Source organism: Oncorhynchus tshawytscha, linkage group LG32, assembly GCF_018296145.1.
Source record: "Oncorhynchus tshawytscha isolate Ot180627B linkage group LG32, Otsh_v2.0, whole genome shotgun sequence".
Classification (NCBI taxonomy): Eukaryota; Metazoa; Chordata; class Actinopteri; order Salmoniformes; family Salmonidae; genus Oncorhynchus; species Oncorhynchus tshawytscha.
The window spans coordinates 11833160-11858436 of NC_056460.1; the positions used below are offsets into that span (position 1 = coordinate 11833160).

At 43.5% G+C, this 25277-nt stretch overlaps 1 protein-coding gene across 1 annotated transcript in view; it reads right to left on the minus strand.

Annotated features, from left to right (window-relative positions):
• Nucleotides 1–1624: 1624 nt before the first annotated feature.
• Nucleotides 1625–25277, minus strand: part of LOC112230281 (growth factor receptor-bound protein 2) — a 33877-nt gene continuing 10224 nt past the window's right edge. The window contains exons 2-5 of the mRNA XM_042310680.1: nt 13706–13803; nt 8098–8220; nt 6692–6860; nt 1625–5091 (exon numbers count right to left, since the gene is read on the minus strand). Coding sequence (XP_042166614.1) covers nt 4906–5091; nt 6692–6860; nt 8098–8220; nt 13706–13803 — 576 coding nt within the window. The 3' untranslated portion in view covers nt 1625–4905. The remainder of the gene's footprint in view (nt 5092–6691; nt 6861–8097; nt 8221–13705; nt 13804–25277) is intronic.

A 25277-nucleotide genomic window follows, 5' to 3' on the forward strand; every position in this document is an offset into this window, starting at 1 on the left:
ATCTCTATTACATACATACACTCCAGGTAGAGGCAGGGGCGTGTATTCATGGATGCCAAGGGAAGCCAGGCTTCCCGCCAAAAATGTGCCAAGAATAAACACATACAAAACAATGTATCTTTCGTCTCCCCGTGTTTCATCAATTTCCTTCAATTCGCAAGAGGCTGAATGTATCTCACTGGAGAAAGCATCCAAACGTATCTATCTGATGCCGTCTGGTCAAAAAGAGTGACATTGTTGCCGCCAGTAGCATTGAATGCAAGGGAAGCCAATGACCATTTGGCCTCCCTTGATAATAATTTAAAAAAAAGAATAGCCAAATCAGTGTTGAGCTAAACTGAGTGAGCTCAGCTATGATTGGTCCTGGTGCACCAAAAGAAAGTGTCAAGGGAAGCCAGTGTCATAGACTGTTGATGCAACAATTAAGAAGATGACAGAAGTAGGGTGAGTCAACATGTTTCTTCTACTTGCACGCACACATACCAAACACACACACAAATCAATACCATGGACAGCCACATATTTAGCTTACGTTGATTGGACTAAAACGTTTTGGGTATCTTTTAGTTGCCACTCGATTAGACTAAGCAGAGGTGATTAGTTGATGTTGAAATGGTTCTGGAATAGTGAAGGCAGCTCCTGTTTTCCTTGCGAATTGCAGTAACTCTGTGGTTCTAAATCAATAGTTGTTTAGTAGTCTGAAAATGTTGGAAACATTACCTTGCTGTAAGTCATGTAACGGTTTGTTCCATGTAAAATGGTTTGTGGACTTCACAGGACAGATGTTGCTCTCTGGTTTTGTAAGGAAACAAAAGGTGTGGTTGAATGTATTCTGCCACTATGTCTTCTTACAGTCTCAGCCTTAGTTCATATGCCTTGACATTGATCTGTAGGCCTAACAGGTTATAGAACAAACAACGTGATTATCACAGAACCATTTTTTATTTTTTTAACTGGCTTGGCTTCCCCGGTGATTTTATCCACGCAACGCTACTGGGTAGAGGGAGCCTATGGGCCCGTATTTATAAAGCTTCTCAGCGTTGGAGTGCTGATCTAGGATCAGCCACCCCACCCCACCACTGTCCATTTGATCATATCTAAAAGGCTATACTGACCCTATATCAGACTGTCTGGGCTGTGAACACATATCTAGGATAAGACAACTTAGACTAGTTCTAATAGTAACCATTAGTGGGTACAGGTCAAACTGATCTTGGGCATATTTTCTGACTACATATGTCACCCAGTTAAATCAGCATCTTTCTCTTTTGAAACATTGTGTCACAGTTTTTGGTGTTGAGTGTAACCAAACATGACCCATGATAAGAGCCCACATCCAATCTGCTACATTGCTCCTCCATGCTCTGTAGGAACTCTCTCTGTTGTGCTCAAGTGGTGAAATAGTGGAGTAACCATAGAGATACAGGGCCAGTTTCCCCAGATGAAGCCTAGTCCTGGATTTAAAAGCATTCTCAAATGGAGAATCTACATTGAAAAAAACAGTTTTGAATGGCCCATAATGTTCTCATTTCTATGCGTAAAACTTCCTCATAAGAAAATGTGCATTGTACTAATCTGAAACATACGCACGTCAGCAAGAAGTAACCAACGTCACAACAGTAGCTTCTTCATAGTGATCGTTTTATTATTCTGTCGTCTATCTACGTTCAAATGAAATCAAATGCTGTGACAGACATCAGGGGACATCATCCTCCAGTTTGAAAACGGAAATGTAAAAAAAATAATGTTTTTAATACGTGCACATCATGAAATGACATAAAAGGAACCATGTCAGATAGACATACATACAAAGACTTTCCAGCATAATGTAAACAATCACATCGTCTTAGCTGTCTACCACCGTATGATCCCACTCTGGAATAACGCGAGTCAGACGGCTGCAATTGAGTGAACGAGGAAATAAACCATAGAAGCAGACTGGAGACTATTGTCACCGAAGTGAAACAATAGTGAGTGCTGAGTGCACCGTTGTGTCTTATTTAACTCGGCTTAATGAATGGTACACTTGCCAGCGGCCTTCACACTGTAATGAATGGCTGACTGACTGAGGAGAGTGTAAATATTGACCACAGGAGAGTGCAAGGCTGTCCAGGAACCTAGAGACAGCGTAATTAGACATCAACGTTTTGGACTATTTATCAGGCCCCTTGAGAGCAGCGGAATTCACCGTCTGGTAGTGTCAACTAGCCTGGTAGAAGACACTGAATGCTGAACGCAGCGTTCAATCTGGTTCAACCAGGCTAAGAGTCAACCAATAGGGTACCAGTCTCAACTCTATACCTGCTGAAACATTGACCCCTGTAATCACATAAGGTCTAGGGCCAGGAATTTTCCCTGAACACGTGACATGACTTGGAAATACTCCAGATCAGATGGTCAGGAAAACTTCAGGGTCATACATGTCATATGATTGGCTGAGAATACAGACACACCTGAAGAAGTAAATACACACACGCGTCACACTTGTTTTTTTAAAGTTTTTTTTTTTTTTTTTTACATAATGTGACATACTGAACTATGAATGGGGGGGGCTTGCAACAACAGCAAGGTGACACACAGCCAGGCTACAGTTCATAGACAAACCACGTAAGCAAGGTTTCTCGCGCCCTTGCATTTTCAAACACCTGCAAGTCAATCGTAGTATCAGTTCATTGGAATGGCTCATTGCAGTTCATTGCAGGCTAGAAATACCATTGAAAAAACTTGCATGGTCCACTTCCTGCATATTCCCTTTAGACCTGCCTCTGTGTATTTCAGCCATTTTACTTCAACAAACCATAAAGCATATTCGAGTAGTTTTTCAAATCAATGAGTGTAGATAGGGAATAACAAGCAGAGTGGAGGAGAGATAATATGAAATTCCTTGGATTTGAGGTCCTCCTCAAGATTCTCAAAAAAGTCCAAAGTAGAGAGTTGTGGACACAAAGCTCAAGAGGTCAATGACCCCACCCGTTGCGCTTGTCGTCCTGATCTACAGTCAGTTTGTCAGCATCATTGGTCCTTTAATCTTTTTATCAAGATGGAGGATTCCATTCTGCCTCCGTCACATGCAGACACTGACTGAAGGATAGATACTGAAGATGTTTCCCAGATCAAGCACTTTATGTCCCCTCTTTCAGGAAACGCTAAACTACCTTTTCTGTGACTTCTTTTCGCCCGCTAGCAAAAATGTCCCCCTTTAGACGCAACCAAACCGACAGATCATGTGTTCGCATCTAAATCGCATAGAATTCCAAAAGCCCTTTTGATAAGTCCCATAATCAGACAAAACAAGACTTTGTCATACGCATGTCCTTCTGTTAAACATAGATCCACACTGCACATTTACATCAAACCATTTAGTCATTCCTCAAGGGAAACACTACATAACAACACCCTCTGGCACAAAACATGTTTCTCTTTCATCGAATTTTCATACTTGAAAGTGAGACAGAAGAGACCGCAGAGCTGAGATGGGTTTAGAGATTCAGACTGGGGTTCCCATAAGGTATCCCCTAACCAATGGCCGGTATGTGTGGAGAATGGAGACATTGTATTGGTCACCGTATCTCTGTGATCTGCTGCTTAAAAAACGCTCATTGGTCAACCTGGAGAGACAAAAAAACACCAGAGATGGAAAAAGGCACTACCCAACTTCCACAAACGCAGGGTGAAATCAGTGAGTGTAGCGCGCTCATCTGTACACTATTCAACACCTTCTTTCATAGAACTAATGATAAGGATACTGCCGTTTCAACCCAGTCAACCACTAGCAATCTCCATAAAGAACCCGTTCAACCCAATTTAGCTACATTTAGGTCATATTGAATCAGCCCCATCATCAGTTAAGTCTATTGATTGCGGATGGACTTAAAACTCTATACCATTGTCTCTGATTTTATTGAGAAAGATGGCTACATTTAAGAATGCAGAAAGCGCCTACATGTCTAAACGGGTAAAAAAGGACACAATTTGTTCCAGCTGATAGCCGCGCTTCCGCTTTCATACCAGAACAAAGTAGAAATCCTTTTCCAAATTAGATTTCCACCTTAAATATTCTTCCTGTATTGAATAACTCCCGATCACATAAAAACCATTTAGCTTCTTGTCTCAGAGACTGTGCATGATCTGGGTCATATTAATTAGTGCACACAGTTTCAAAACGTAACAAAACGTTTTACTACAAAAAACTCAAATTAGTGTTTCTTATTCCGTTCAGGTAGTTCCCTCTCTGTTTGGATCAGTTTCCTTCCATTTGGTACCAAATGAATATGATCCTAGAAAATGACAATATGTAGGCCTACAAATAGGGAAGAAATCAAGTAAATTAATTGAAAACCCACCACACTAAAATAGGCTCAAACTAGAAATATTTATAGATATACATACACATTGATAACAATAGAATTTCTCTCCAGTCCATGGTCCTTCTCTGAGAGCCCAAAGCTGGGTTGATATGAATAACACACGAGACCAGAGTCTTTGGTCTCTGACATCTTCTTCATTGTCTGTCTAATAGACTGAAACATAGAATGGTGATGTCATGCGTAAAGAAAGAAAACAAAGAAGGTATAGGAAGGGAGGCCGATGCCGGAGTCGAGCTATAGCCGGATCCCTTGTGTTTGTTTTTTTTACTCCAACTTAGGTTCCTTTGCAATGCATCTCTGTTCCGTGTGTCTCCCTCATTGCATCAAAGAATCCACAGTCAACTGTAGAGTCTGAGTAATGAAATCTGCCTCTCGCTCGGTCTTTGCAGGGTTTTTGCTCCACTTCCCATTCCTCATTTAGGTCTGTGTTTCTGAAGTGTCCCTCAAAGTCCTGAGGGGGTGTAAATGGGCCAATGGGGGGGACCATGTCATTATTCATTTAGCCAGTCAAATATTTTGGTTGACGGACGTGACATGATCACATGTTTTGGTTGACTGGCGTGACGTAGTTGCGCGGGAACATGCCTGTCTGGCCGTGGCAAGCGCCTTTCCACCAGTTGGGGTCGGAGTTGTCCAGGACCTGGATGAAGTCGCCGCGTCGGAAGCCCAGCTCGCCGTCCTCCTGAGGGTCAAAGTCAAACAGCGCCTGTACGTACGTTGAATGCTGGAGAGACGAGAGGAGAAACACATGGGTTAGAATACGTGATGAGGGTAGTCGGGCAAGTTAGCCAAGACATAGTCATGGATCATGTTCATTAGGGCACGCAACAGATAATGTTTTAAAACGCTTTGCAACAGAATAGGAAATTAAGTGTTTAGTTTTGGTCTGTGTAGTAGACCCTCTGTTAAAGTCAGTTCTCTTCTGTTTGGTGCCTAATGAACATGACCCTTTTTTCCAACTACCTATTGTACTTCTACTTGTATATTTGTCTCATAATTCACTATGGTCTCCATGTTGGTTAAGCTATTTGCCTGCAAATTTGCTTGGTGAACTGTAGTTCACTGGTAATCGGCTAAGCTGTGTTTTGCATGATTGCTTAGATGAGATTACGTGACGCAATCTCATTAAATGATTGTCAGCGATGAGGATTTCCCTGGTATTCCGTATGATGTGCAGCGCTGTGTATACATACATTACTATCAGAAAGTATTCACACCCCTCGACTTTCTCCACATTTTGTTGTGTTACAGCCTCAATTTAAAATAGATTAAATTGAGATGTTTTTTTTTGTCCACACAATACCCCATAATGTTAAAAGTGGAATTGTGTTTTTGGACATTTTTACAAATTCATTTAAAAAAAATGAAAAGCTAAAATGTCTTGAGTCAATAAGTATTCAATCCCTTTGTTACAGCAAGCCTAAATAGGTTCAGGAGTAAACATTTGCTTAAGTCATATGTACTCACTCGGTGCAATAATAGTGTTTTGTTTTATGACTAGGTCCCTCAGTCAAGTAGTGAATTTCAAACACAGATTCAACCACAAAGACCGGGGAGGTTTTCCTATGCCCTGCAAACGGTATCTATTTGAAGATTGGCCAAGTTACAGTATTCACTTAAATCTATGACAAAACCTGAAAATGGTTGCCTAGCAATGACCAACCACCACCAAGATCTAGAAGAATTTTGAAAACAATAATTGGCAAATGTTGCACAATCCAGGTGTGAAAAGCTCTTTAGAGACTTACCCAGAAAGACTTACAGCTGTCATCGCTGTCAAAAGTGCTTCTACAAAGTATTGACTCAGGGGTGTCAATACCTATGTAAACAAGATATTTCTGTACTTCATTTTGAACACATTTGCAAACATTTCTAAAAACATGTTTTCGCTTTGTCAAGATGGGGTATTGTGTGTAGATGAGTGAGGGAAAAAATAAATGTAATACACTTTTAAATTCAGGCTCTAACAACAAAATGTGGAATAAGTCAAGGGGTGTGAGTACTTTCTGAAGGCACTGTACGTGTGTGTGTGTGTGTGTGTGTATGTACGTACATGTATTTGTGTGTGTGTATGTACGTGTATTTGTGTGTGTGTATTGGGGGGAGGGGGGAGAACGACGAGGATGAGAAGAAGCAGAAGAGGGAGATAAGGACAGAATAAACAGAACATTTGTGATTACTGATAAGGTAAAAGGAGGAGTGATTTAGGAGAAAAGTGGCTTTTCGAAAGTAATAAAAAAGGGAAAACAGATATGATCGATGAGGGTCCCCTGTGTGTGTGTGTGTGTGTGTGTGTGTGTGTGTGTGTGTGTGTGTCCCCTCACCTGTGGGACCTGCTCGATGTCCCTGAGGAAGATGGGCTGGTTGCGGGACACAGAGGTGGAACGGTGGTAGTCCACCAGAGAGTTGAGAGAGTTGAACTTGACCACCCACAGGAAGTACTTCCCAGCCCCGTCACGCAGGACCTTGAAGTGCTGCACGTCATTACCAAACCTGGGGAGAGGTAGCATTCTAGAAGTGACTGGTTAAGTTTAAACAAGGTGACCTGTCCAACCGGATCTGTGATGACCAAACCTGGGGAGAGGTAGCATAGATCTAGAAGTGACTGGTTAAGTTTAAACAAGGTGACCGCCCTACTACTTCCTTCAGTCCAACCGTTTCAGATCTGTGATGACCAAACCTGGGGAGAGGTAGCATAGATCTAGAAGTGACTGGTTAAGTTTAAACAAGGTGACCACCCTACTACTTCCATCAGTCCAACCGTTTCAGATCTGTGATTACCAAACCTGTGGTGGAGGAGAAGAGGGAGATAAGTATAGAATAAAACAGAAAGTGAGTGTTGACATTTACCGTGGTAACCAACTGAGAACAGCAGTCAAAACACTGTTAAGTCTACATCACGTGGGCAATCGTTTCATAACCATCTGTGTCAGCGCTTTCATGAATGATTTAAGCCCAGATGGCCCAGTTTCCTTCTCCCCGCGTGATACCATGAGTTTGGGATTTTGACACAGAAGATATACTTCATTAGATTGCATTATACAGGGACAGTTGTTTGGTACACGGCTGTGATACTAGGACAGTGCAACTGTAGCAGTAGCGACAAGAATAATATACTATCACCTACTGTAAGTGCTGAACTGGAGTCTGTGTCCACAATGGCACCCTATTCTCTATTGAGTGTACAACTTTTGGCCTGGACAAAGGGAATAAGGTTCCATTTCTCACACACACACTTACTTACTTACTGCAGACACAGCCTGGGACTACGGAAAGTGCCAGCTTGCAAAGCTTTGATAACAGGCAGCAGCGCCCACACCGGAGCTATCTGACAGAGACCAAAGTGCTTTAGTAGCAGATAACTGTTGGTTAGCCCCAGGTGAGTCAGAGATGACACAGCCAATTAACTTGATATGGATCTGTAGATCTGCACAGCGACTTTACATAAAGACTAGAGCGGGAACAGGGTGGTCAGTCACTGACTTAGAACAGTCAGCACTTGTCAGGTCAAGCTGGCTAGACGCCACCCTCGCAAACCAAGATGGGAGCTGTGCTTAAAGAAAGCACTTTGCACAGAGTTAGAAAAATAATTAAAAGAAGGACTGATATTGGAGAAAAGTAAATATTTGAAAGGAATAAAAAAGGGGAAAGGGATATGATCGGTTGATGAGTTATACAATGATTGAACTGAAATAAAGGTTGAATAAAACAGTGTGTGCGTGTGACATACTTGACAGAGAGGGAGAAGTCTCCCGGTGCGCTCTCCGACTCTCGGATGAGGAAGGCCCCATCATGCCTTTGTTTGTTCAGCATCTCCTCTGCCTTCGCCCGGGGGATCTTACCATAGAACCACCTGGGACACAACAAATCAGAACAAAAAACACTTAGAAGTCATTAAAAATTATATAAAAACAAGTTGTAAGTAACAAGTGCTGTTTTACTGCAAATTAAGAAGAAGAAAAATAGTGCTGGCAAAACTGGTTGAAATGACATTGTTTCAACCTGCCCTACCAAGCTGGGTGGTTTTTCATTCATTTGTAGGAAAAGCAGCACTTAACAGAATTTGATTGTGGTGTGGTTGTGACGGGTAGCTAGTTAACATTGACCTTTTGAGTAACATCAAAGCGTAGGGTCATAGGCGTGACTCAATGTCATGGAAACATGGCCTTAAGCAGAGCTTGACCTCAAACCTGACCACTGTTATTGACAGTTGTAGTGGTTGTTGTGTCTGTGGGGGAGGAGTGAGTGAAGTGCATAGCGACCAATAACACTACTAAACAATGATGTCAAAATCAGAATATCGCATCTATTTTGCATGCCAAATAGAATGAAATCAAGTGAGCACCGATGGGCCATTTAATTTTGTATTTTTGCATTTGTCCTAGTAGGTTGTAATTACAGGGAGGTTCCTGGTCTGATAAAAGAGCTGGTGGAGCCTTGGGCCGAGACAATGACAACTGTGTGCTGCCATGCCAACCGCACCTGCTACCTACTCCTCTGGCTCTGACTGTCTGGCTCTTACTGGTGCCCAACACCAGCGGTCAGTCGTCAACACCCATGGATACGCCATACACAGTGTGTGTCACTGTGTGTGTGTGTTTGCGCATGGGTGTAGTGTGAGATGGTGTGTGGGACCTCCCTTTCCTTCTGTGACTCATCAGGTGTGGAATTTTACTGTCTAGATAAAGGTGTTATGTCACAATGTGCCAACAAAGGTGTTGCAACACACGATGTTTGCCTCTATCTCCAGTGAAAGCATACACACCCTGAGCTTTATCTATATAGCTTAATTTAGCCACATACAGTGCCTTGCGAAAGTATTCGGCCCCCTTAAACTTTGCGACATTTTGCCACATTTCAGGCTTCAAACATAAAGATATAAAACTGTATTTTTTTGTGAAGAATCAACAACAAGTGGGACACAATCATGAAGTGGAACGACATTTATTGGATATTTCAAACTTTTTTAACAAATCAAAAACTGAAAAATTGGGCGTGCAAAATTATTCAGCCCCCTTATGTTAATACTTTGTAGCGCCACCTTTTGCTGCGATTACAGCTGTAAGTCGCTTGGGGTATGTCTCTATCAGGTTTGCACATCGAGAGACTGAAAATTTTCCCCATTCCTCCTTGCAAAACAGCTCGAGCTCAGTGAGGTTGGATGGAGAGCATTTGTGAACAGCAGTTTTCAGTTCTTTCCACAGATTCTCGATTGGATTCAGGTCTGGACTTTGACTTGGCCATTCTAACACCTGGATATGTTTATTTTTGAACCATTCCATTGTAGATTTTGCTTTATGTTTTGGATCATTGTCTTGTTGGAAGACAAATCTCCGTCCCAGTCTCAGGTCTTTTGCAGACTCCATCAGGTTTTCTTCCAGAATGGTCCTGTATTTGGCTCCATCCATCTTCCCATCAATTTTAACCATCTTCCCTGTCCCTGCTGAAGAAAAGCAGGCCCAAACCATGATGCTGCCACCACCATGTTTGACAGTGGGGATGTGTGGTCAGGGTGATGAGCTGTGTTGCTTTTAGGCCAAACATAACATTTTGCATTGTTGCCAAAAAGTTCAATTTTGGTTTCATCTGACCAGAGCACCTTCTTCCACATGTTTGGTGTGTCTCCCAGGTGGCTTGTGGCAAACTTTAAACAACACTTTTTATGGATATCTTGAAGAAATGGCTTTCTTCTTGCCACTCTTCCATAAAGGCCAGATTTGTGCAATATACGACTGATTGTTGTCCTATGGACAGAGTCTCCCACCTCAGCTGTAGATCTCTGCAGTTCATCCAAAGTGATCATGGGCCTCTTGGCTGCATCTCTGATCAGTCTTCTCCTTGTATGAGCTGAAAGTTTAGAGGGACGGCCAGGTCTTGGTAGATTTGCAGTGGTCTGATACTCCTTCCATTTCAATATTATCGCTTGCACAGTGCTCCTTGGGATGTTTAAAGCTTGGGAAATCTTTTTGTATCCAAATACAGCTTTAAACTTCTTCACAACAGTATCTCGGACCTGCCTGGTGTGTTCCTTGTTCTTCATGATGCTCTCTGCGCTTTTAACGGACCTCTGAGACTATCACAGTGCAGGTGCATTTATACGGAGACTTGATTACACACAGGTGTATTGTATTTATCATCATTAGTAATTTAGGTCAACATTGGATCATTCAGAGATTCTCACTGAACTTCTGGAGAGAGTTTGCTGCACTGAAGGTAAAGTGGCTGAATAATTTTGCACGCCCAATTTTTCAGTTTTTGATTTGTTAAAAAAGTTTGAAATATCCAATAAATGTCGTTCCACTTCATGATTGTGTCCCACTTGTTGATTCTTCACAAAAAAATACAGTTTTATATCTTTATGTTTGAAGCCTGAAATGTGGCAAAAAGTCGCAAAGTTCAAGGGGGCCGAATACTTTCGCAAGGCACTGTAGCTTAGCCTTACCATATACTGTAGCTTATCTTAGCGATAGCATACACTTGACTTAGCCAATGGCCACAGCCTCTGCAATAGATCATGTCAGTGCAGGTGAGTGCTAGCGCTAAGCCACTTAGCTTGTTCGTTTGTGAGCTCAGACAACATGACAAAGCCAGAGGACCTGATCAACTCCAGCTGTTCCTCATGAGGGAATGATAATCCAGCCAGGTTTCACATACAGTATCATCATCAGGGCAGAGTCCTCAAACAGTGTCACAAGTCGATAGCCACATACCCACCGGCTAATTTTGCCTGCTGGGTAAAGATGACAGATACGAGTAGCACAAGTTATCAGTCCATTACATGTGTACACACACATTGACCTCTGGGACATTGGTTTCAACCCACAAGTCTATAGCAATGCTATTCTTTGTGCCTGGTGTTCACACTCAAACAAGCTTAAGGGATGACAGAACTCCAACCCCCTCATCCACAGTGCTCTGATCTCCGAGGTAACACCCTGAGGTAACAGTAACACTGTGTGTAGAGAGATAATGTGGATATCCTCCTATTATCCTGGTCCTTCCTGCTTTGTGGTGGAGTGCTGCTCTTTGATGAGGTAACACTGACATCCACGGCTACCAGGCTTCAATAAGGGAGTCAAAGCCCTTTACACACCATCGAGCTGAACCAAACTGTTGTGACTTGGCCATCTTCTCCTCACATGATCCTTTCCAGCATGGTAACAGCAACCATGGTGGATGTAACCAGGCCAAGGCCAGCCCAATAGTGAAGTGAGTACTGTTTTTTTCTTCATATCCAGCCCCACCATCTGCCTGCCTGCTATCCTGGACCCTCCTCCTCCACCAGCTGCTCCTCTATAGAGCAGGTGATTCCCTCCCTCCTGTATTTAGGCCCAGCTGACCAATCAGTCATAGGATCCTTAAAGCTAATGGACAGTCTCTTCCTGACTGCTATAATAGGGCTCTCTGTATCTGATTGGTTGCGGTGTGAGCCCTCACAGCCCTGAGAGCAGGTGGCGGGGAAAGCGTTCTCACACAGCTGACAACTATACAGGACAGAGCCCCTCTTTGCTACTGTGTGCGTCTGTAGAATATAAAGTACAATCCATCTCTATTTAGTGGCTACCTCAGAATAGGATCCATTTAGTGACCTTTAAGTTTATGTAGAAAGGGCTTCTGTAGGACAGTTACAGTACAATCCATCTCCTATCTGAAAGTTAGAAAAAAGCCCTGTTGCTCAGCTGAAGTCATATTCTTCACAAAATATAGCATGTTAGAAACGGTGCCCCATATTGAAACAATGGGGCCTACAGTGCATACGGAACGTATTCAGACCCCTTCACCTTGTTACATTACAGCCTTATTCTAAAATTGATTAAATTATATTTTTTCCTCATCAATCTACACACATTACCCCATAATGACAAACCGAAAACAGTAAAGATTTGTTTTTGCAAATGTATTACAAAAAAAACCCAGAAAAACCTTATTTACATAAGTATTCAGACCCTTTGCTGTGAGACTCTAAATTGAGCTCAGGTGCATCCTGTTTCCATTGATCATCTTTGAGATGTTTCTACAACTTGATTGGAGTCCGCCTGTGGTAAATTCAATTGATTGGACATTATTTTGAAAAGGCACACCTGAAAAGGCAGACCGTATTGTGTCGAGGAACAGATCTTGGGAAGGGTACCAAAAAATGTCTGCAGCATTGAAGATCCCCAACAACGCAGTGGCCTCCATCATTCTTAAATGGAAGAAGTTTGGAACCACCAAGACTCTTCATAGAGCTGGCCGCCCAGCCAAACTGGTCAGGGAGGTGACCAAGACTCTGATGGTCACTCTGACAGAGCTCTAGAATTCCTCTGTGGAGACGGGAGAACCTACCAGAAGGACAACCATCTCTGCAGCACTCCACCAATCAGGTGTGCAGCAACGCTCCCCATCCAACCTAACCGAGCTTGAGAGGATCTGCAGAGAATGGAAGAAACTCCCCAAATACAGATGTGCCAAGCTTGTAGCGTCATACCCAAGAAAACTCAAGGCTGTAATCGCTGCCAAAAGGTGCTTCAACAAAGTACTGAGTAAAAGGTCTGAATACTTATATATATTTTTTCCTCTCTAGACATTTGCCAAAATTTCTAAAAAACAATTTTTTGCTTTTTCATTATGGGGTATTGTGTGTAGATTGAGTGGGGGAAAAACTATTTAATCCATTTTAGAATAAGGCTGTAATGTAACAAAATGTGTAAAAAGTAAAAGGAGTCTGAATACTTTCCTAATGCACTGTATGTAGAAAGATCCACATAGGCTATATTGGGCCAGAGGGCGATTGTGGGGGAAAACCTAATAGGTCTGACGCAGCAGAAACAGACTCTGGAATCAGGACTGACGACGCCACATGAGGGATTCTGAGTTGCCAAACCGACAACCCTGCGACCACATGGATCTCAGAGGCCTGTAACCCACAAATCAGATCTAGAAAGCAGGGTCGCTTCCAGGCTAGCTTCCAGACCACAGCAGCAACATGAGGAGACCTTTATCCCCCTTATCTTCAGACCAGAGGAGCATTTATCCAAGCCACAGGAGTTTGCTAGAATCTGGTTCCAGTGTCTTCTGAATGGTTCTAACCATGGGAACTAGAGAAGTAAAACTGTCTATGAAGTTACTTTTCTTTCAATATGTAACACAAATAAATGCCCTCTGGAAAAAAGACATTTGACAAACTAGTACTGGAACCAACATTAGAACCTCACGTTTGATGCCCCCATTTTGAGCTCCAGGTTAAACATGAAGTCATTTGGGGGAGGTGAACGCTGCCATTTTGGCTCTCCAGTTTCATGCAGACTTGTGGCAGGCTCAGATAGGGCAACTGGTATCGAAGGCTGCCTCATACTTACGGGTGTCCCTTCATTTCAATGTAGTTCTTGGGGATGAAGCCTTCCTTCCCATTCAGCTCTGCCTTGTACCAGTTCTGGTCGCATTCTTCATTCAAAACCTGAAGACACAAAACAGAGGGAAGAGAGTTGGGTTAAAGAGTATGGTCGTGACAAACATTAAGACCACACTATAAAAACCCACTGACAGAGTGGGTACATGAAAGCTAACATAATGGTGTGGAAACCATTGGATGAGCTAACAACAAATATTTTTTAAGGAAATATCATGCAGATCCTCTATATTCATGTATTGCCATGTACATACGCTGAGTGAACAAAACATTAGGAACTGCTCTTTCCATGATAGCTTTCAGCTAGATTCACCTGGTCAGTCTATGACCCCTGATTGATGTCACTTGTTAAATCCATTTCAAAATCAGTGTAAATGAAGGGGAGGAGACAGGTTAAAGAAGGATTTTTAAGCCTTAAGACATGAATTGTGTAAGACAAAAGTACCATTGAACAAGGTATGATAGTAGGTGCCAGGCGCACCGGATTGAGCGTGTCAAGAACTGCAATGCTACTGGGTTTATCACACTCAACAGTTTCCCGTGGGTATCAAGAATGGTCCACCACCCAAAGGACATCCAGCCAACTTGACACAACTGTAGGAAGCATTGGAGTCTACATGGGCCAGCATCACTGTGGAACGCTTTCGACATCTTGTAGAGTCCACGCCCCGACAAATTGAAGCTGTTCCGAGGGCAAAAGGGGGTGCAACTCAATATTGGGAAGGCGTTCCTAATGTTTTGTACACAGTGCATTTCCCCCATATGCTCCCAGACGCAGAGACAAAAAGCAGAACATTGCAATGTAGGAGAATACTGCTTAGAATACACCATTCATCCCATAACTGCCATATACTGTACATATTTCCCCCCCTAACCTCCCATACGTCCATTCACAAGCCTAGCCAGGTGAAATGACATTCCAGACAGACTGCCCCCATCCCTGCACCCAGGTGTCCTAGTCCAGGTCAGTCAACATGACCGTGATCATCTGGAGGCTCGACAGTGGGACCTGACCAGACTGCCACCACACCCCCTCCTGTCCCTACAGAGACACCATCTGTCACAACCACTCCGGCCACAGATCCATCAGCGTCGATGGCTGACACAAACACTCTGTAACCGGGCCAGAGAGCTCTGAGACAACAACCAAACACTCTGTAACCAGGCCAGATAGGTCTCTGAGAGACAATGACCAAACACTCTGTAACCGGGGCAGAAAGCTATCAGAGACAATGACCAAAACACTCTGTGGAGTTAGATGGGTTTTTAGAGTTGGATGGAAGAGGATTCCGGTTGATAGAACATGAATTGGATTTTAGGTCTTGGTGGAGTCTTGGTGGAATTGATCTTTCTGGATGAGTTTGTTTGAGTGAAAAATTGCTTGTTGGTCTATAAAGGCAACTTCTACCTAGACAGGTTATTTCAAACATAAGGCCTTTACACCTCCACTCTCTATTACCCTGTCCCTGTCTGATGTCAACTCAGTTTCAGCATGGGACTGCATTGTCTCCCACAAGCAAGACCATCATACAGAACACTGATGTGACTGGGGAGTGGGGCCTGCATCGTCTCCCAGTGTCTCCACACTCTACGGTGGATGACCCAGTCATCTTAGTGGAGAGAAATGGCCAGGCTCAGTCTCTTAGCCTTCGCTGGTCTCAGTAAACACCCATTCATCTTAGCTGTCTCTCTCGGTCTCTCGCGGTCTCTGCCATGGGGCGATGGCGCCACTCTTACCAGGCCACAAGTGAAATGGACTGCCACTGTAAACACAGAGGACAGGAAACAATGTGCACCAAGCAGGAAACAAAAAGACATGGGTTATATTTTAGGCTTCCTAATGTAAATAATAGTGGGTTAGAAAATGTATAGGCAGTTGTGATGTCACATACAGGCCAATTTTAACCGTGCTAGTGATTCCTAAAATGCTTTCTGTTGTACCATGATCTTCCCCAACTCTACTACTGAGCAATTTGACGATAACAGAATGAGGCTGAGAGTCAGATGTTTCACTTTAAAATGCACGTCAAACTAAAAACAATGATTACAAAGTTAAACCATACAACTCCACGCACAAGGACGACTTAACAATTTCAACTGAAAATGTTACAAAAACACATTTACATGGCCTGTGCAGATGCACAGCTTGGTAACAGAATTACAGTTTGTGCCATCATTCTGTCACCAAACTTTGAATCTGCACTGTTCTTTAAGTATATTGTTTTTTGTCAAATGTTCTGTGGAAATTGTTAAATGTCATCCTTGTGCAAAAAGTTGACTGCTTTTATTTAACATGCATTTTTAAGTGAAAAATTGGGAGTCTCAGCATCATTCTTTTACTGTGGAATTGCCCCACTGTTTACCATAGATATTTGTTCCAAAAATAACTATAACAAGGAACCAGTGATGTACTAGCTGACCTCCTTTTCCTGTGGAGAGAAATCTGAATATATGCAAAATCTGCCCCAATTTCTGTTCCATTGAATTCAAATCCCCCATTGGCAGAGATGAGGGGTTTAAGACTGATAAGCAAGCATACACACACACACACACACACAGAGAGAAAGTGACAGATGAGGGGGTGGATACCCTTCTTTGTTCTGAGGGATGCTGGTGTGGGTCTACTGCTGGCCTCTGACTGCTTCCCAATCTGCCAATCACACACAGTCAGCACCTCCCATAGCACGACCAGCGCAGTGTGTGTTTGGCCCTTTCTAACACTGGCCGGCTGTCCCTCTAAACTCCGCATGACCTCACACTCCAAAACACGGTAATAAATACTCACACAGGTTGAGAACGCAGGAGATAAACATACAGAGAGAGAGAGAGAGAGGGGAGGGGAGAAAGACACAGTGTGACACACAGTTACACCCCCACCAGGCACACACACCCAGCTGCTCAGTACTGGTGACTCACCCAGTCTGTACCCTGGGGGCTGTGTTGGCCTGAGCAGGATTCTAAAGTGATAGCTACTGCTAGTGATGAAGAGAGGAGCGGTGCTGTAACCTTGTGAAGAGTCAGAGCCAATCCAGTCCTGACAGACACATGTAGGGCCTCTAGTATGACTGAATACTGCTCATACATGAATCTCTGAGGGAGAGGATGAGCTAATGTCTCTGTGCCAGTGTGTGTGCCTGCGCAATCCCATGTCTGTGTGGAAATGTGGAACAGTGTGTCTGTGTGTGCGTGTGCACTGGAGGGAAGGAAATGAGGGATATAATGACAGTCCTCTCCCTCTCATGAGCGAGGCAGGAGCTCCGGCTGCTGATAAAACTAATTACACCAATGCTAGGAAACGAGGAGCTAGTGCTCTGACGGAGAGAGAGAGAACGTAGAGGGAGAAGAAGTACACAGAAGTAGAGGCTGCGTCCTGTATGTGAGTGTGTGTGGTATGGGGATCATAACAGGTGGAACAACAGAAGGGTACTGGACTCTATACTGGGAGCAATGTGGACACTCTCCACCTTGCTTTCTGACTAGTAAGAGGCACCCCCTTCACATTAACCCTTCCAACACAATCACAAGAGTAAGACGTAAGAGAGAGAGTCTCTTAAAACACATCTAATCCATGGTTTGGAAGGATAGAACTTTGTTATCCCATTGTTTTTAATTCCTATAAAGACTTTGAGATGTTCTGAAAAAAGAAAAAGGCAATTGGCACAATAGCAAAGTCAATTTTAGCTAGGGATTTGTTAAAGCCAAATAAAGACAAGCGCACTTCAAAGAATGAGAAACAAAACAGACTACTTAAACCCATCCGACACGGCAATGAAGATCGTTTCAATCAACGTCTTTTTTCTGGCTACCATTTGCAAGTAGATTTTGTTGTACAGTACATCGTTTCATCAGTGGCTGTCTAATTCAGTTTGGACTTCCCATAACAGAGACCGGTAATGGGTTTTAAAGCTGGAAAAACAAAAAAACTGTCTGTCGACTTCATGAAATGAGACCACACCACTCAGTGCTACAATACCATCTGCTAGTTTGATCGAATCAGGCCTAGGGACAGAAACAGAGGTAGCCTAGCTGTCACAATTGGCTGACTGGCTGGGGCAATGACATGCACACACATCTGTCTCTCCTAGCTCTTTCTTCCTGTCGCACACAGTGATGCATTCTTTCTCTCTCGCCGTCTCCATTTTCTTGATACCTCTCTGTGTCCTGCCTCATCGCAATCTCTCTATCCCCCCCATTCTGTCTCCACTTCTCTGTATTTTCTATACCGAAGCACAATGACACTATGATAAGTATAGGCTGTCATCAGCAACCACCGTGCTAACGGAGGGTGAAGCTATAAGCGCCTGCTTCCCATTCGGCAGGCAGAACCATAGACAGTGGCTGTAGTGAATGATGTATCTGAGTATGGTAAATCTTCTCACAGAGTGATCTTCTCTCAGCCACTGGTCGTGGCTGAGGCACAGTCCCCTGGACAGATCTCGTTGCCTTGTTGTAAACCTCTAAGGGCGTTGATGCGGTTACATTTACAAGATCCCCGGAGTAATCTCATTCACAGCTGCCACACACACCATCCTGATCATCCCAAATCCTCATCCTGTCATCTCCTAAACCAGACGTGATAAGTCTTGTGATGGCCCCATTACTGCTGCAGCCGCTGTGCCCCGAGGAACCAAGTGTTACAGTTTGTGTGCGAAGAACCACTGTGGTTTTTCAGGAGGAACAGACACCAGATAGGGCTGTACGTGACATGAGATCGTGACCTGGGAGGAAGGTCCCGGTTAACACGCTTCCCCATGGGAGTGGAACACGCCTGTCAATAGCAGTGGGTGGCAAAACCACTTGCATGGACACATACTAACACACAGAGACACACATCCACATGCTTGGCTTTGCATTGCATTCTCTCACACACACACCTTGCATGCCTATCCACATCTAAATATAGGACGCCAACACTACTGCACCATGTTCTCTCATACTTAAATAAAATAAGGTCTCAGAAAAAGAGCATGATGGACGAGGAGTAAAATGAAGAGAAGGATGGAAGAGGTGAAAGAGGGGGAGGTGGAAGAGAGGTGTATTTTGCCACTGCAGAGTAGTCCAGAGAGGATTGGGAAGGAATCAAACTACAGGATTATAACCAGGGATGTGAATTCAAAATCGGGGCAACAACTCAGACACCATGCTCTTAAATCTAAAACATATCCACAGGGGGTTCCTCTCCTCCGACAAGAGAGACTTCTGTGTGGTGTTTGAGTGGGGGGAATGTGTGTGTATGTATTTATGTGTTTCAGTGTATGCATGTGTGTGAGCCTGTTCTGTATCCACAACCAGCCAGGGAACAAGGCATTCAGGGCGAATACTGTTTTCTGGTGCGTCATGAATATACATGAGATGGTAGACGAGAAGGAAGGAGAGAAAAATTGAGCATAATGAAAGAGAGCGAGACAGAGACACAGAAATTCAGAGAGCAAGAGAGACAGCGAGAGAGAAATTCAGAGAGAGAAATACGCACACTTACACACAGGAGGCAAGCTTATCTTTCTCCCAGAGATAAACAGCCAAGGTGTCTGTGGAGGCGCGTGGAGAAACAGACGGGCGATACCTGACAGAAAACTTAATGAACTATGTGATGGGAATCAGAGCAGACAAGAAAATGGATCAACTGCAGGGGAGAGTGTGCAAAAGAAAAATGTATATCTACACTGAACAAAAATATAAAAACGCATCACGCAACAATTTCAAAGATTTTACTGAGTTACAGCTCATTAGGAAATCAGTCAATTTAAATAAATTCATTAGGCCCTAATCTATGGATTTCACATGACTGGGAATACAGATATGCATTGGTTGGTCACAGATAGACACCTTAAAAAAAAAAAAAGTAGGGGCGTGGATCCGAAAGCCAGTATCTGGTGACCACCATTTGCCTCATGCAGCACGACATCTCCTTCGCATAGAGTTGTCCAGGCTGTCGATTGTGGCCTGTGGAATGGTGTCCTAGTCTTCTTCAATGGCTTGTAAAGTTGCTGGATATTGGCAGGAACTGGAACCCGCTGTCGTACAGGTCGATCCAGAGCATCCCAAACATGCTCAATGGGTGACATGTCTGGTGAGTATGTAAGCTATGGAAGAACTGGGATATTCGCTTCCAGGAATTGTGTACAGATCCTTGCGACATGGGGCTGTGCATTATAATGCTGAAACATGAGGTGATGGCGGCGGATGAACGGCACGACAATGAGCCTCAGGATCTCATCACGGTATCTCTATGCATTCAAATTGCCATTGACAAAATGCAATTGTGTTTGTTGTCCGTAGCTCTTGCCTGCCCATATCACAACCCCAACTGCCACCATGGGGCACTCTGTTCACAACGTTGACATCCGCAAACCACTCTCTCACACGGTACCACCTGCCCGGCACAGCTGAAACCAAGATTAATCCGTGAAGAGCACACTTCTTCAGCGTGCCAGTGGCCGTCGAAGGTTAACATTTGCCTATTGAAGTCTGTTACTATGGCGAACTGCAGTCAGATCAAGACCCTGGTGAAGAGGACACACGCAGATGAGCTTCCGTGAGAAGGTTTCTGCCAGTTTGTGCAGAAATTCTTTGGTTGTGCAAACCCCCAGTTTTATCAGCTGTCTGGGTGGCTGGTCTCAGACGATCCCCCAGGTGAAGAAGCCAGATGTGGAGGTCCTGGGCTGGCGTAACTACACGTGGTTTGCAGTTGAGGCCAGTTGGACGTAGTGCCAAATTCTCTAAAACAACGGAGGCGGCTTATGGTAGAGCAATTAACTTTCAATTCTGTGGCAACAGCTCTGGTGGACATTCCTGCAGTCAGCATGCCACTTGCACGCTCCCTCAAAACTTGAGAGAACTTGGCATTGTGTCGGGTGACAATACTGCACATGTTAGAGTGGCCTTTTAAGGTGACCCATCATGCCGTTTAATCAGCTTATTGATATGCCACACCTGTCAGATGGATTGATTCTCTTGGCATAGGAGAAATGCTCACTAACAAGGACGTAAACACATTTCTGGATTTTAGAGAAATAATATTTTTGTGCATATGTAACATTTCTGGGATCTTTTATTTTAGCTCATGAAACATGGGGTCGACACTTCACATGTTGCATTTACATTTGTGGTCAGTATATTTATTTCCACGAAGAGGCTCTACATAAACTCACAAGAATCTGCTTTGTCTCCACAAAAACGTACAAATAGTGCTTTAAGCAGCGATTTATAGAAGCATACTGTGGGAATTGGTACAGTGAACAACGAGGTGCATTTCCATGTACAGCACAGTGATTTGCATCCGTTTAGATCTCTGAAAACAAACAACTATCACATGTCTAACATTTTCCAACCCACTGCTTTATGAAAATAGCAACATTAAGCATTGATGCATACTTTGCATAGTAACATGGTACCTAGCGTGTCTACAACATCATCCAAACTACTGCTTTATGTAAATAGCTACACTAAAACATTGATGCATAGTATAGTAGCACAACATCACACAATCCTCTTGTTGGAATGAATCTTATATTGCCAGTTGCCACACATCCAAGCCTTCACTTGGATAAAATCAGTGGTAATTGAGGTTCATTACGCAACCTTCTAGTTTTCTGGGATTTTGGATGGTTCCAAGAGCCTAGCCGGTAGCAGCTGGAGCCTTGCTATCCTGGAGAGCTGTGTGATGTTGTGTCCCTCTCTACCCCTGTCCGGTTGGCCCCGGTCCCAGACTCTGTTTTGGGGCTAATCCATGAGGTCTATTTATCTTGTGTCGGAGGAGGGGATAAAGGGCGAGGAGCGACAGCTAAACCGCTAATCCAGCTACAGCACTGGGACACTTTTAACGAGATCCCAGATTGGGGCTGTCTGGATTAGAAAGAGAGAGAGAGACAGAGAGAACGACAGAGGGAGAAAGAACGACAGTGTGAAAGAGCAGGCCTATTAGGTTTAGACAGACAGTCACAACATAGCCCACTCAGACTAGAGGTTCAGTGTAGGGGACAGGCCTCTGAGGATCTAGTCTGCCCAGATGGCCCCTCGCAGACACTCTCTCCCCCTGGGAGGGCTTTCTATCGATGTTTACAAACTGTCAACAACAGTAGAGTTTCAGGGTCATCACAGAGACAGAGAGCAAGAGAGATCCCTTTTGTTTATTATCTATTTCACTTGCTTTGGCAATGTAAACATATGTTCCCCATGCCTTAAATTGAATTGAGAGAGAAAGCAGAATCGACATGAGCTTTTAATGCAGGAGAAGAAAGCATACACACACACACACACACAAGCTAACCCCTCTACCCTGCTCCACTGACAGGTGTAGTGAGTGGTATGACATCTACCACTTGTGAAGGAGCGCAGGAGTTACTTAGGGGAGGAATGAGTCACTCTGATACTCTGGCTGGGAAGATGAAGAGAAGATGAGTGTCCCTGGTGTATCTCTAATGCGAACTATGTCTCTCGCCTCACAGGAGACACAGCAGGCAGCCGGGCCTGGGCACGTTAGCACTAGCATAAACAAGTTAGCGCGGTAATGCTAACTGACTCACCCCAGGTGACAGACGAGCAGATGCTACAGAGGCAACTGCAACTGATCCTATTTTGAGGAGAACTATTGAAAGAGGTTATGCTTTACAAAGTGAGTGATGACAGGGAACACCGCTGGTTTGACAGTCTGCTGTCTGTCCCGTCTCTCGGTACTTGGGTGTGCGTGTGTTGTGTGTTCTGTGGTTGCAGTCAAATTTCTTTACACAGAGGGATGGAGCATGAATTTGCACGTCCTATATAAAGTGCTCACGATGAGTCGAAATCCACTTAGCCTATGGTCTTCTTTTAGTGAAAGTGAATTACAAAAGTAAACATACTAGCAATATGCTGGCTACTGTTGATTTGTCTGCAAAAAGAAAGCTACAAAAGAAACAGAATTAGTCTTGGCTAGCCTACTGTAGCCATGTCGATATGTCCTTTGGACTCTTAAAGTGGCAGCGTCCTATTTTCAAATCTTCTCAAAATGACATACTACTTTAGAAACAAAAATGTATCCATTTAATACAATTCTAAAGAACAGCGTAATGACTTACATTGCCAAATTATATTACACAGCTTTTTAATACATATAATAACCAAATGTAGCCTCTTAATAGCTGAATATAGAGAGAAAGCATGCCAACCTATAGGCCCTGAATGACCCCAGTGCATTTAAAGGGATACTTCTGGGTTTTGGCAATGAAGGAAGTCGGAGTTAGCATTAGCTTGCGAAAACTAGGTACCTACTAGCATGCTATCAGTTACCATAGACTTCCAGCCATTGTGTTAATGCTAGTTAGCAATTACGCTAATGCTAGTTAGCAACTTCCTTCAAACATTCATTGCAAAATACTGAATTCTCTCTTAAAGAACTACATGGGCCAGTAGATGTCTGCCAGGTTCCAATGTTAACTGGATGATTTTTACCAGTGAGAAAAAAAGCTAACGCTGGACCCTGGAGTGTTTCATAAACAGCACGGAGTGGTGGCGCATAGGCTCTTTACTGTGCTTTGATTGACGAACAGCAAGCTCGACTTGTTTATAAAAGGTGTGGAACTTACTGTAGGAAGTCACTCATATCCTTTCCATTCATAAAATCATACAACGTAGTTACTGTATATGTCCATGGTGTCGCATCGGGACAAGTAAAGATCTTGTTTGTATTTTCGATATGAAGTCCGTTAGTACTCGCCAGACAATGATGTTATAGTGAGTTAAAGTGAGTGACTCGTCAGTAGTCTACCGAGTCGCATCATTAAGAGAACAGTTCATTTGGCTCTCTAATTTGCATACTGGTAGGCTTTGAATTGTTTTAAGAGCCAATTATACTTCTTTTCAAAAGATGGATATACTGTCAGTCTACTGATTTAATGAACATTTTGACAATGCTGCTTCCTGTGTGGCAAAGCCCATGTTTAACACCTGCTTCATTCTTCAATCATACCTGAAGCATGTGGAAGTCAGACTCTCACAGGATGCATTAAAGGCCCAGTGCAGTCAAAATTAAGTTGTTTCTGTGTTTTATATCATATTGCACAACAGCTGATGAAACTAACAATGTAAAAGTGTGAAAATATTTGATCAGTGTTATATCCCGATTGTATTTTCAGCCAGAAACTATCCAGTATTAGAATGTACCTGACCCTGGCTGGCTACTTTTTCAATTTGGCTGGCTACTCCATGTGCTTGTGGAAAACACTGTATGCTGCTGTTGTTTAGTGTGAAGGCGCGCAGGGATAACTTAGAGGAATGAGTCAGTCTGATCAGGAAAACCAGCAGAAAACGAGTCCTGTATGTCGGGGTGCCTGCCTAGCATGTTAGCACTCTAATGCCAACTGACTCACCCATGGTGATGAGACCAGCTGGGGATGAGTCAGCTTGAGGCAACAGAGGGTCTACATAGTCCATCATATTTTTGTCCCAACTAGGCAACAAACCTAACCAACTGAGCTAATTGATCAGTTCAGTGATTGAATTTAACACAGCTGGTCTTCCAGGTCAGTTCAATCAAAAACATGGCACGCAAGGACTGGGGTTGAGAGTCCTGTACTGTATGTTGGTACTCAAGGACTAGGGTTGAGAGTCCTGTTCTGTATGTTGGTACTCAAGGACTAGGTTAAACCAGAGAGGAAGGCTTATTCCAAATACCTCCCCTTAGCCCTCCCCCTCATTTTAGAGGGTCGCTTGGTGGAGGAGTGGTACTCAAATGGAGCAACTAGTGGTAGGGAGAGCTAAATTAGGCCTAGGGATTGGGACAACACTACATCAGTTGCGCACATCAAAAACTGTCAACGGATACCACTCAATTCCTTGACGACGAGCCTTGTTTTTCACAATGCCTGTACTGGTGGCAGTAATACCTTTCCTTATATTTCTCGTACAACAAATACGTACTTACCATATGAGCAACAAATGAGAACAGCAGAACAACAATATGCCCGTATCATACCCATCCTCTGGTTGTGGTTCAAAGTGGAGGAGTACTGAAGCTGGACCTTCATTCCATAGCAGTTTGACATGTAACCATCGCATTTCCTTCACTCGGTCACTACCAGTGGAAGTACTGTTCTGAAGTCATCAAACCGGCACTAGGCTACAGTCATAGATAGATAGAGGCTCCGTGTGGAAGATATCTAGGCTAATCAATGGAAGATGTAATTAAAATAACAGAACTAAAAGTTAAATGAGAAGGACAAGCTACAACCCGAGAGCCCACAGGTAGGCTGCTACTTAATAATCTGAAATAAATGTACACATATGTTAATCAATCATTGCACCCACACTGCCCGCATGTGCCAACGAGCATCTGCGTTGCCAAGTGCTAAAATAGAAGTCAGTTCTATTTGTGATGCTGAATGCGGTGCATTCATCTCCTCATTGGTTTATAGAAGCATATACCCACGAGCCAACGCCTCATTGGTTATACCCACGTGGGTGATTGAAAGATTAACGGAGGTAAGTAATACACTTTATGAAAGTTAGTTGCCAATCGCCATATAATGTCCAAAGAAGAAAAATCC